Genomic DNA, 13566 nt, shown 5'->3' on the forward strand with positions numbered 1-13566 from the left:
TTTTAAAAGGTCAGAAATTTTGTCATGATTGCTTTGAACTTATTGTATGACTTTCTTGGTACAGGTTTTAATTTCTTCCGTAGTGTCACGTTCATCTGTCAGCTTTCAGTGATAGAAAGGACTGCTGATGAGTTAGTAAGCTTGGCTCTTTACGGTTGTGGTAGTTCCTTGAGCCAGAGGCTGAATCTGTTCCGGTTCAGTGCAAGAATGAAACTTTTTATAGCTGTTTATTAAAACGCTTTGTTTAGCACTGAGCACAGATGGCTGCAGTGAGTGGTTAGGTTGTACTGAGCAACAGGGAAAACCAACTCAGAGGCGGCTGCAGTACGTCAGGGGCTGCCTGTGCGTATACAGTCCGTAGTGACTTCCAGTTACGGGGAATTCTGCTCATCTGTCAAAGAGAAGAGATAGGGAAATGGGCTTAATACAGCTGTTGGTGGGATTATTGATGCTTCTTGATGAGCAAGATGATAGGAAAGCTTTTTCTCCATGCATGGAACATGGTATGATTATGCAAGCTCCTGGGCGCTTGTGTCGTGCTCTTTCCCTTGTATAAAAAGGAGTTATTGTTTTTGGTTTTTTCTTTTTTTTCTAAACACTGTCAGTACCTATTGTGTCAGGGCTCCTATTCAACTCGTAGAAACTGGAGCTTTGTTGCCAGCGAAAGAACAGATTGGAAGAGGAGATAATTAGAAACATGTGAGCTTCCCCATCAGATACCACCATGCGATTCCAGCGCTGCAGGCAACAGGCGATTTGGCAGCTGGGCCACGCAGCCCGTCTCCTTCCAGCATCCTGCTCTCACAGAGGATCCCTTTGCAAGAGCCGGGGAGAGCAGGAACCCTGGGAACCCTGCAAGGGCTGAAAACCAAAGACTGGCGCTGCTGAGGCGGGGGGGGACTCTCCTCTCTTCAGCCATGTCTGTGCTTTAGGCAGTAGTTGGATGTTTGGGGTGCTCCTCCAGAAAGGTCAGCCTGAGGTGTTACCGTCCCTCTTTTTTCTTCCTCCTGACACTTTTTGCTAAATCTTCCTTTTTCCAGTGTTTTTAACTGGTGGAGTTTGCAGATTTATGCATTTACATTGTTGGAAAATAAATAAGTACATTTGCTAAAAATGCGGTTGTCTCTGTAGCTCCATTCCCGTCAGTATAGTGTTGTAGTATCTGATAGTAATTTTCAAATTTAAGAAAAAAACATTTTCTATAAAATCTCCAAAAGCTATTTCTGTATACATTGTGTTTGTATCATTATCTTCCTGGTTAAAGATAAAATTATTTAAATCCTAGCAGAAATGGGAATGGAAACCATCTGGTGTTTTCTTAAACACACAGCAGTCCCAAACTTGCTATTGTAAGTAGCAGCTGAGAGTTGGAGATGTTTTAGCGACCGATTTAAAAATAGGCTATTTATCTAAAAAAGCTGTATTTGATACTCTTCCCCCTTAGCTTGTTGATAGGGCTGTTCCAGTATTGGTTTATGAGGGTCCGTTGTAGTCTTCATTCTCTGTTTGTTGAACACATCCATTTATACCCATAACGTTAGTAGCTATGTTTTGAGATAGTCTGCTTTTTGCTCAATGATGACATGCTAAGGGGGATTAGAAGAAAAGGAAGGAGGAAAGAAGGAAATAGAAGTTCTCCTTCTGAAAATAAAGTTCTAAAAAATACAGTAAGGAGTAAATTGGTTTAGTTTTAGCAAGCTGGGTCTTGGTCAGTTGATAAGAAAATCTTCCTGATTGTGTAAGTTGCTAAGAGATTGCCCAGGAATTTTATAGCATCTCCATTGCTGGAAGTCTAAAACGGAGAAACAAGATAGTCTGGTTAGACGCGTGTCTTTGAGGAATGATGTGGGTAAAACTGGCTGTGATGTAAAGGCTGAGAGGGGAATTCTGGAGGCTCTTTCCAGGCTTGCTTTCCAGGATTCTGTGCTTCTGCTGTCTGAACTTACTCCGAAGTGATGGTGGCTTGCGGTAGACCTTAGCCAACCAAATAGCACTGGTACAAGCATACTGGCTGATCAACATGGCATAAAATTTTGTTGTTTACTAAGGTATTTGTTTATATAAATCATCTCCAGCACAGCACATTACGTCTGGTTTGTTTGCTACGTACATCTTACTACAGATGTGTACTGTACCTTCTCATAATAAGGTTTACATTTTCACTCATCAGAGCCTGTTTATGTTGTGTTTTATAACTAATTGCTGTCAAAGTTGCGATAATGTTCCTGAAATCATAGGAAAGACATTAAGTAGATGCAGGCCCTTTATTTAAGGCCTATGTTTTAAATAGGCTTCGTTAACTTGTTATCAAACCTAAATCCAGTTACTCTTTTCAGAAGTTCATGTGCCTTGAGCATATTTAGTAGTTGCGTAATGGTTGCCTAGGAACCCGCTGCAGCAGTTGTAGAAAAATCTTTTCAGAAAGGTCATTAAATAATTTGGAGTGTTACAGTATGTACGTTCTTCTCTGTAGTAAGCCCAGAGAATACTGTTATTAAACACCAAAAGTGGGCCACGTAAGTGCAAAGCACAAGTACAAGCTTATGCCACTAGGATTTTATGGTGAATAGAAAAGGTGGTTGAGAAACCTTTATTAGAAACCGGAATTATTTTATAACATATTAAATGTGACAAAGTCAAAATAGAATATTCTAAAATGTATGTCTCTATTTAAATTGTCTTTGGTGCTCATTTTCATTTAACGCACATGGTCTTGTTTGGTTTATGCTTTAAGAAGCATAGAAATAGTTTGCAGTGAAGACAATTTGTAATATGTGTTCTATAAATCATCATCTGAGTCACTGGCTGAGGGGCAGAGGTTTCCAGGGACGCGTATCTGTAAGCCGCCTTCTCTTTGCTAGTTTATAGGATATAAATTGCTATAATCCCCAGCTAGAGGCGTGACTGCGGCAAGGATTTGTATTAGCTGAAGGCTATAGGTCTGGCAAGGCATCGAATCGCAGGATGGTTTGGGTTGGAAGGAGCCTTAAAGATCCTCTGGTTCCAACCCTGCTGCCATGGGCAGGGACACCCTCCGCCGGACCAGGTTGCTCAAAGCCTTGGGTTAGTTCTTGCACCAGCCAGGAAGCTACATCATGTAAAAAAAAAAAAAAAATCTGTAAAAAAACAGGTAATATGGGAATTACTACTTCTACCCTTTTGCATAGCAGAACAAAATAAGCTTCATAAGAAAATGTTTTCATGAGCTTAAGTACAAATCTGAAGGTGTCTTCAGCGGTATCTAAGGGCTGATGCATTTGTTTCTCATGCTCCATGCCAGGAAATTACAGAACCAAATTTTCGTCTCTCCTGAATGCTTCTTGAGCGCTAGCTCAAACACTGAAAGTTTTGTTTTGAAGATTTAATGAATGTAGGAGAAAAGGGAAAAGATTATTAGTGGATCGTTCACCTAAGTGTGATTTTTATGAGGTCATTACATTTAGTGAGGAAATAATAGAAACGGTTATCTTCTGAAAAGTTTTGTCATGAATGCTATAGTAAAGGAAGAAGCTCGGGAATTTTGTTCTTTCCTTTATAATCCTGTAAGTAAAAGCTTTTTGTTTTTCTTGATTTCTTGATTTTCTTGATTTCAAACTATGTGTTTTTTCAATTGCAGCTCAACCAGCAGGAGTTCCAGAGATCCTAAAGAAAAGTCTGCACAGTTGTTCAGTGAAGGGTGAAGAGGAAGTTTTTCTGATTGGCAAGAACTTTCTAAAGGGAACAAAAGTGATTTTCCAAGAGAATGTTTCTGGTTAGTGTGAAAGCAGGAGTGGCTTGGGGTGCTGAAGGGAGCGTGTTTGGGTTTACCTTGGTTGATAAAGTTCAGTTGTAGAGAACAAACTGAGAAGCAGAATCAAAGGCACTAAAATAAATGGCTTTCTATGGGTGTGCAATAAATTATGCTTTTTAACTTTCATTTAGATGAGAATTCTTGGAAGGCAGAAGCTGAAATAGACATGGAATTATTTCATCAGGTACTTCTGTATTATTATTATAAGACTCCAACTCTGTTTCCAAAGAAAAATCGAATAAGCCTTTCCCTCTTCCTGTGCATTTATAGAAATAATATTCCTTTTCTTCAAATAAGTTCTTTAGTGAGTCCGGTAGAATATCATTGTTTTGGGTTTACCCAAGTATAATTGTTCAGTTTCTAGTTGAGAACTTCGATCCCACAGTAGGAGTGGTAGGAGTGTGGTATATGAACGTGGTGAGCAAATCTTTGTCCTTACGTACAATGTAATTAAAAGGTCTAATACAGTTTTTCCAGTAGCTTTCCTAAGGACACATTAAATTACTACTGAGTGGAAATATATTGTGGGTATGCCATAGTCTTTATACCTGGCTGAATTTCTGTTCCGCTTTGAAATGTTTTGCAAAATACTTGTTTATTCTTTTTGACACAACTGTCTTTATGGGCTATTGGACTGAAATTAGAGAAATCTAGATGTAAATGACGTCTGACAAATGTCGTCTTGCTCCCACCTCTGAAGGCAGTATTCCATGCACGCACTGGTAGAAATGATTTCTCGCTTCTAGTGGGATGGATAGTTGGGCCTATAGATCACTCATGGCTATTACTGTCGATGAATGATTGCAAGCCTATTTTTTGATGTCTGCTCAGTGTTAAATCCGCTTAAGTGTAACATGAACCTGCATCCTCCATCTGTTCACACTGAATACAAAGACCTGATTCAGCAGAACAGTGAAGTGTCTGAGTCCAGCAGAATTTGATGGCAAACCGATTGCAGTTCAGTAAGGCCTATTAGGCGTGAGCTTCTGTAAAGTCCTGGACTTTATATGTCTTTCCTTTTTTGCCTTCTACTGAAGCCATAAGTTGCCAATGAGCATCATATAGGTGCGTTATTCAAATCTCCCTTCTAGCACAAGCTAGTTCCTGAAAGTGTAACTTGATTACGTTTCCCTCAATGTCGTTGCTTTTTATGGTGTTTTGTCAGTCTGTTTCTTTGTTTTGTTGGATGTAAGTACAATTAAGGTCAATGGTAGTGAAGTAAGGTTTCTAATGTGATTTGTAAATTATTTTTGCATTGCAGAATCACCTTATTGTGAAGGTGCCGCCATATCATGACCAGCAAATAACCTCAGCTGTTTCTGTGGGAATATATGTGGTGACCAATGCTGGAAGATCACACGATGTGCAACCATTTACGTACACTCCAGATACATGTATGTAAAATAGAAACCTGAGGGAGGGAACGGACAGTTTTACCTGCTAAGAAGCTCATTTCTGATTTTGTTGTATTTAGTTTATACAACAGAAATGTTAAGTAACATGGATCTTTTCAAACTCCTTTTGCTGGCGAGGTTTGCGATGGTTAAATAATAGAATCTAAAGGCTTGGCTTTTCTCATTTATGTGGCAGGTAGCTCAAATTTCAGCTGCATGGAGACAGCTGTTCTTATAAAGTAGCATCCATTTCTAGTATAAGGTTCAAAATGAAGCTGAGCAGGAAAAAAAGTAGACATGCTACATGCAGTGCACCAAATACAGCTGAAAAATAGCACCAAGCTTTATACTAAGGAATGTTGAAGTTTGACCATAGCATATATTTTTATTTATCTGTATCACAATACACAGTGCAATTGCCGACTGGCTTTTTCATTTTTGGAAGTGAAAATGGTATTTTGCGCACTGTGATCACTGGTGTGTTCACAGCCACAAACAGAAAGTTTAGGTACAACTCGGAATGATGTTTCTCTGGGTTTCAAAGAGCCTTAATTGCTGTAAGGTGTAAGCAACTGGTTTGGTTTGCTTTGGGTTTTTTGCTTGTTTGTTGTTTTAAAATAAGGAAGTTTTCAATGTGTTTTGTCTCAGCAGCTGCTACTTTTCTGTAAGGTATAAGTAACTGGTTTGGTGTGCTTTGGGGTTTTTGCTTGTTTGTTGTTTTAACATAAGGAAGTTTTCAATGTGTTTTGTCTCAGCAGCTGGTACTCTGAATGTTAACGTGAAGAAGGAAATCTCTAGCCCAGCCCAACATTGTTCTTTTGAAGAGGCTATAAAAGGTACTAAATTGGTTCTTATCGTTGTTGTTAATAATTTAACTATAAATTCCTACCCAGATTTGGAGGAATGAATCAGACATCCTGTGAAGATAAGTCTGTGCTTATAGAATTTGGCCATATTCTTAGAGTGAGGTTTGTTTTCTGATTCTGAATATTTTACTTTATAACTGTATTCCTCTAAGTATATTTTAACATGAGCTAGTATAGAAAAAAAACTTTAAAAAAAAGTTTTCATGCCTCAGGCCCTGCAGTCTAATCTTCATTTAATATACTTGCAAGGGAAGAAGAAAAAGAAAGAAGCCTAAGATGGCAGTTAATACCAAGGATTTAGAAACGGTATAGTGTTAATTTAAGCAAAAACACATGTAAAGGTGGTGGTGAGGGAAGAACTGAGTACTGAAACACACGAACGTGCTAACTTGGTATTTGTCGGAAGCTGTCCAGTGGTTTTATAAGACTGCTTTCAGTGGGTCGAGTTATCAATTCTGGCGATTTCAACTTGCTTCCTTCAGTGAGACTTTTTTTTTTCCCCTCCTGACCATTCTGTCCGTGCAGAGTGTGTCGTTGTGTTCCAAGGGAGCAAGTTTTAGGTTTGCCTCATTTTTAAGTCTAAAGTAATTGATCTTTCCGATATTGAAATACAGCAGAGGAAGGAAATGTTTCTTAGCCGATTGTTAAAACTATGGTAGTGTACAAAGGTTAATGGAAATTTCCATAGCCTGCTCTGGTGAAAGCAGGTTGAAGGGTAAGCAAATTAGCAATGCGATCACAAGTTTGATAGGAATCCATAGCTTCGGGTTAAAATCGTGAAGCTCATGTTTGAAGTTAATAGCTCGGTCTTGGCAGGGGATATATTTACAAGTTGACTTTACAACTTGTTAGGGAGGATAATACAAGATATGATGAGTTTAAACCTGCAGAGAATATTTGGGGGAGAAATATGCAAAAATATTTAGGGCAATGAAACAAGCTGATAAAAGGACTGGTACGACTTCAGTAGCCAGATTAAAAAGATGAGGAATATAGTAACTAATGTATCAGGACAAGCCTGACATCCATCTAATTTAGTATGGAGGCTTAACCCAGGGCAGATACCAACTGCTTCAGGAGAACATCTGCTGTTCGTAAGAACACAATATGCTATTTCTATTGCTTCATGTCTTCCATTTAATTTATGTGATAAATCTTAATTTACTTTCTTGTGTGGGTTTTCTGCTAGCCAGCTCTTTTTTTGACAGTTCATTCCTGTACCTCTTCTACTCTAGGTTGATCATGAACCAGAGGTCAGACAATTTTGTCTGCTTTATGTACTTTGTCTCTGCATACGTCCCAGCCCGTCCTTCCTCCCTGTTCTGAAATGCTAAAGACCAGGTGGGGATCCAGTGGGATGCTGCTTCCTTCCTGTGTCCTTTCACAGGGAGCAAAATCCTAGAATTCATAATTTAAGTGGATCATTTCCAGCAGCCCTGGCCAAGTAGAATGAACTGTTGCTGCCGGGGACACGTACAGTTATGTCCTGAGCTACAGGGCCTTTCTCTTCCTATCCCAGGCAATTTTAATCTTTGTCTTGGGCATCTGTGAATATTCCTTAAAACAATTTCTATTACAACATCTGCATATGTAAAAAACCAAAACGTGGCTTCCCAAAGCCATTACAGATTCTTAGCTCTAACATTTTAAGAGTCTGCAGATTTGACAGACTTCAGGGACGAGTTTCGTTTCAAGACAACAAATTTATAATTGTAAGCTGTTCTGTAAAACTTGAGGAAGATGGGGGTGTATGGACAGCCGTGTAGTTCAGGTCGTTGCCTTCTAACATGGAAGTAGTGCTGGAGCGTTGTTTTTAAGTGGTTAGTGATGGTTTCAGTTGCCAGCCTTGGGGGAACAGGGAAAGGTGTGTATGCCTTGGTAAGACGGTAACTATTCAGAAGTTCTAAACTGAGTGTATTACAAAAAACATAGTAAAAGACCAAAATCAATGTTTCTCTGCTTTTGAAACTTCATTATTAGTCTTGCTCCTTTTTTTCATTCTTCTAACCAAATATGTCACTGTGAACGAACATACCATTGCTAGAATCTAATCTGTATACGTAGGGACTTTTTTTACTTACTTACATAAATTTTTTTTATTGTTTCTGATGAACACAACATGATTAAGCACGGAAAAGAGAAAAGCTTATGAATTGTGACTACAGGACAGAAAAATACCGACTGCTCTCTTTAAATACACTGTATGACTAGCTGTTCTGAAGTTAAAATAGTCTCACTCAAATTGCTGCTAGTCTTAAAAATAACCTTTGAAGGTTTCAGGTTTTCTGGGATTATTTGAAGTATTGAAGTGTTTGCAATGATCTCTGCATATTAGCATCTTAGATGAGGATGAAAGCTCTTATGGTAGGGCTGAAAAGTGAAATGGGAAGCAGGCCACTGCTAGAAACCCACTCTCTGCATAATGAATGTTAACGTTCTGTGGCTCTCTCTCTTTTTTTTTTTTTATTTTATTTTATTTTATTTTATTTGTGACTGCAGCAGTGAAGGCCGGTGGTTGTAACCTGGAGAAGGTAAACATTCTTCCTAGTGCCTTGATAACTCCACTCATGCCAAGCAGTATGATTAAGAATGAAGATGTGGCTCCAATGGAAGTAAGTGCAGAAAAAAGATCTCCCACTGTCTTCAAGGTAAGATTGATTGTCATCTGAAGACAGTAGCTTTAATAGTCTTAGTTACATCTGCCCATTAGTCCACGTTCTGATAGTGGAGAAGAGTAACTAACACAGGGGGAAAATGTCATGTCCGAGATCGATCTGGGCAAAACATCTGATCACAGAGCTAAAATAACAGACAATTTCCTTTGAAAGTAACTCCCTTGTTCCTGCATTCAAACAGAGTGATTGCTTAGTGATACTATGATTTTTTTTTTTCTGTCCTGTGACACAGAACTAGTAAATTACTGTAAGAATATTATTTTAATCACTTCCTAGCATTGCCTTCATTAAATTGTACCTTGACTCCTTCCTTGACATAGCATTTCCACTACTAGTCGTTTGCTTACTTCTTTGGTTATGCATGAAGAGATACATAGCCATCAAATCTTCCGTCTGATCTTTCCTGAACTTAGTGGATTGGTGGAAATTTTAGAAGCATAACCTGAATAAGCTTACGAATTGCTTAATGTATTGCTCTTCTCAGGCTTCAAATGTGGTTGGACCAACTCAACAAACGTTGGAAAACAGTATGTCCGGCATATCAACTTCTGCTTCCCATTTACCTTCTGAAAATGAAAACCAGCAACAAATCCAGCCCAAGGTGTATAATCCAGAGACACTAACTACTATCCAAACGCAGGACATTTCCCAGCCCGGTAGCTTTTCAGCAGTCTCTACTCCGGGTCAGCTGCAGAACAGCGATGCGTTATTGCAGCAAGCCGCACAGTTCCAAACAAGAGATTCCCAAACCAGGGAAGTCTTGCAATCAGATGGCACAGTAGTCACGTTGTCACAGTTAACTGATGCATCACAACAACAACAGTCTACGCTCTCAGAACCCGCACAGGCATTGCAGCAACAGATTTCATCAAGTATTTTCTCATCAGCAAGCGGCGTGAGTCAGTTACAGAACACTATACAGCAACTGCAAGCTGGAAATTTTCCAACTAACACTGCCACTGGCAGCAACAGAAATGTTGACTTGGTGCAACAGGTATTGGAAGCTCAGCAGCAGTTATCTTCTGTTTTATTTTCTGGTTCAGACAGCAGTGAGGATGTTCAAGATCAGCTAAATGCAGATATCTTCCAGCAAGTTAGCCAGATACAAAACAGTGTCAGTTCTGGGATATTTTCCTCATCAGACACAGCTGTCCATTCCAGACCAGAGAACCTTTTGCCTGGACGAGCTGAAAATGTTCACTCACAGCCTGAAAATGCGTTGTCCAATCAACAGCAACAACAACAGCAGCAGCAGCAGGCGATGGAGACTTCTGCAGCAATGGTGATAGGAATCCAACAAAACATTTGCCAAGCTGCAACGCAGATGCAGTCTGATTTGTTCTCTTCAACAACTTCAGGGAATGGAGCCCTCCAACAATCGCCTGTTTACCAGCAGGCTTCTCACATAATGAGTGGGTTATCAACAAGCGAAGACATGCAAATGCAGTGTGAATTATTCTCTTCATCGCCTGGTGTTTCTGGAAGTGAGACGACTCCTGCTGCTCAGCAGCAGGTCTCCAACAATGGACCTACAATGTTTCAGGCATCGAGTTCTGCAGATGGAGAAGAAGCTTCAGGTCAGAGTAAACAGATGCAAAGTACTGTATTTCAGACGATGGTTCAAATGCAGCACAGCGGAGAAAGTCAATCTCAAGTTAATCTCTTTTCATCTACCAAAAACATGATGACTGTCCAGGCAAGTGGAACTCAACAACAAGGAGGTGGTCTGTTCCAGCAAGGTGGAGAAATCATGTCTATTCAGTCGGGAAGCTTCATGCAGCAGTCTCCACATTCACAAGCTCAGCTTTTTCACTCTCAGAACCCTATTGGTGATGCTCAAAATATATCCCAGGAAGCACAAGGCTCTATTTTTCACAGTCCAAATTCCATTGTCCACAACCAGACCAGTACTAATTCCTCAGACCAGCTGCAGCCTCCGATGTTCCACTCGCAGAACGCCATGGGTGTATTGCAGAGCTCTTCGGTTCCTCAAGACCAGCAGTCTGCCAACATGTTCCTTTCCCAGAGTTCAATGAGCAACCCTGCAACTCAGGAAGAACAGATGTCATTCTTTACAAGCCCGAATTCCATTTCTCCTCTTCAGACAGCAGCAAACACTGAGCAGCAGACTTCTTTCCAGCAGCAGACACAGATATCTCATATCCAGAGTTCTATGCTTCCCCAAGAACAGCCCCAGACTCAGCCTGCTCAGCAAGGTTTGTTTCAGTCCCAAGTGTCGTTAGGCTCCATCCAGTCCAGTTCAATTCCCCAGAACCAACAAGGAGCTATCTTCCAGCCTCAGCATTCGATAGTTGCTATTCAGAGTAGTCCTCCATCTCAAGAACAGCAGCAGCAGCAACAGCAGAACATGATGTTCAGCAATCAAAATGCAATGAGTACAATTGCTTCTCAAAAGCAGAACATGATTTTCAATCCAAATCAAAACCCAGTTACCAATCAGGAGCAACAAGGCCAGTCCATTTTTCACCCGCAGACTAACATGGCATCAATGAACCAGGAGCAGCAGCCCATGCAATTCCAGAATCAGACCACGGTGTCTTCTCTTCAGAATCCTGGATCCAACCAGGCTGAAGCGCAGCAGCCAGCCATCTTCCATAACTCACCCCAGATTCAGCTGGTCCAAGGGTCACCGAGTTCTCAAGAGCAACAAGTCACCCTCTTCATCTCTTCAGCTTCCATGTCTGCCTTGCAGAACAGTATGAGCCAGCAAGAGCTGCAGCAGTCTCCTATGTACTCTTCTCAAAACAGCATGGCAGGAATGCAAGGAACTGCTTCTCCTCCACAGCAACAAGCTTCTTTATTTCACAACACAGCGGGAGGTGCCATCAACCAGCTGCAGAACTCTCCTGCTTCGTCTCAGCAAACGTCAGGAATATTCCTGTTTGGCATTCAAAACAGTAAGTGGTAGATGCCTGATTCTGAGCTTACAATTTAAAGAGCTACTAATTGGAGTCTACGAGACAATGATTATTCAATTCTAAGATATTTCCTTAGCAAAAAAAAAAGAAAAGCCTGAAATAAGTAGTGTAGCACTGCAATTGCCTATGTACCTACTCATCATCTTGCTCTGAATGTACACTTACGTTGCCGATTTTGCGTGAGAACTCTTAGCTGAAATACCTGTTGGTCGTCTTACACTTAGGATTAACATGTGACAAAACCATCTTAGAATTGTGTGTATATTTATATAGAAATGTTATATGTAGTGTTATTAACAATACATATGCAAATAATAGATAAAATACATGTACACACGTTTAAAAAAAAGGAAAAAAGTTACACCCTCTTAAGACAGCTCCACTAATCTTTCTCTTGCTGCATTTCATTTCCACCAGTTATGCGGTGACTTTCTCCACACATTATTTAAAGGAAGGATTTTTTTTTTTTAAGCCATGTAGTCCAGAGAAGTGTCTATTGAAGTGTATTTGAGACTTGTTTAGCTTCATAAGCTGGCACTTTTCCATATGTCGTCTCTGACTCTAGCCTCTCTGACACGTTCTCTGGGACGTAGATCCTTTAATCTGTCTGTAAAGGGAGCTTCATGTACCTGTGAAGCTCCAGGGGCAGCAGATGCAGATGATGATGATAGCAGCTGATGAAAGATGTGGACAGAAAGCCATAGCTGTGTACTTAGTGTGTGGTTATACCCGAATACGTGCTTTGCTGGATGAACTGTCTGACAGCCTTTCCGTGGAGCTGACGATAATGCTAGAAACGGCAGGAGATGCGACACCGTTTGCAGATTTACAGAAGGAGCCGGCAGATACCTTGGCTGAACTGAGACAGACACATCTGTAGTTAATAAAGACAAAGGATGGGCATACTCAACACTTAAGCCATGCATTTTGTTTTTCTTCTAGCTAAGGATTGTCCTCTGTTTGGGGTGTTAGTAGTGTTTGGTCAAATACACCACCTTGAACTTGTGCTTATAGCCCGAGGCAGCGGTGAGCAAAGGTAGTCAGGGGAACAAAAGTGTGTGTAACTTTCTACACAGTTTATAGTCAATATAGATCCATGTGGAGAAGTTGGCTCATTCGCTGCATGTATTACCCTTAAATTAAATTATTAAACGGTCCTTTGTTCTTCACTTACTGCTTAACAGACTGTGGGCAGCTGCTAACTTCTGGACCAGCTACGTTGCCGGAGGAGTTGATGGCTATAAGTCAGCCGGGTCAGCCCCAGAGCGAGGGACAAGCAGCAGTGCCGACGCTGCTCTCCCAGCAGATATCTGAGACTTCTCCGCTACCTTCAGCCATGGCGACCAATCAGAATATTGAGAAAATAGACGATCTGCTTGTGTCGTTGCAAAACCAGGGGAACAATATGGCTGGCTCGTTTTAATTGTCAAGTAAGTAATGTGTTTGGGTTTCTGGGTTCTTTCCAGAAGCCACGCATGCTTTTGTTCTTAAGTCTTTACTTTGGAGTGTATACCATGCTCTAAGAGATCAGCTAAAATACCGGTACTGCTGAATTAAGTATATAATACCCGTGGCTAGAATGAAGAGTTATTAAAAACAGTCAGAGGTCAGAATTTGTGTGAAACAGCTGGTAGAGACTGGGTCTTGTCGTTCAGTTCTGTATGTTTTGTCATCTGCTGTTACGGCCTAGTACTTTATTAGGAAGGAGAGTAGATCACTGACAGCTTGGCAGGCAAAAGCATCGTGAAATATGACTGTAGTTAAAAACTGAAGGCTTATTGAGTAAATAACACCTCAAGTCAGTACTATTCTGAAGTTGCCCCCTGGGTTACAATAACGTAATGCGAAAACAAGTTTCAGTGGAACATAGCAGCCATTGAGAGTGTGCCACATGCTGAGTCT

At 40.6% G+C, this 13566-nt stretch overlaps 1 protein-coding gene across 3 annotated transcripts in view; it reads left to right on the forward strand.

Annotated features, from left to right (window-relative positions):
• NFAT5 (nuclear factor of activated T cells 5) overlaps positions 1 to 13566 on the forward strand; it is a 73420-nt gene that overhangs the window by 52039 nt on the left and 7815 nt on the right. For 2 of the 3 annotated variants that reach the window (XM_082320078.1, XM_082320080.1), the window contains exons 7-13: positions 3617 to 3751; positions 3922 to 3974; positions 5052 to 5184; positions 5940 to 6020; positions 8550 to 8698; positions 9210 to 11643; positions 12849 to 13094. In XM_082320078.1, coding sequence (XP_082176204.1) covers positions 3617 to 3751; positions 3922 to 3974; positions 5052 to 5184; positions 5940 to 6020; positions 8550 to 8698; positions 9210 to 11643; positions 12849 to 13087 — 3224 coding nt within the window. In that variant the 3' untranslated portion in view covers positions 13088 to 13094. The remainder of the gene's footprint in view (positions 1 to 3616; positions 3752 to 3921; positions 3975 to 5051; positions 5185 to 5939; positions 6021 to 8549; positions 8699 to 9209; positions 11644 to 12848; positions 13095 to 13566) is intronic. The other variant, XM_082320079.1, reaches the window with a different exon arrangement.

The sequence above is a fragment of the Platalea leucorodia genome (assembly GCF_965183815.1).
Source record: "Platalea leucorodia genome assembly, chromosome: 8".
Classification (NCBI taxonomy): Eukaryota; Metazoa; Chordata; class Aves; order Pelecaniformes; family Threskiornithidae; genus Platalea; species Platalea leucorodia.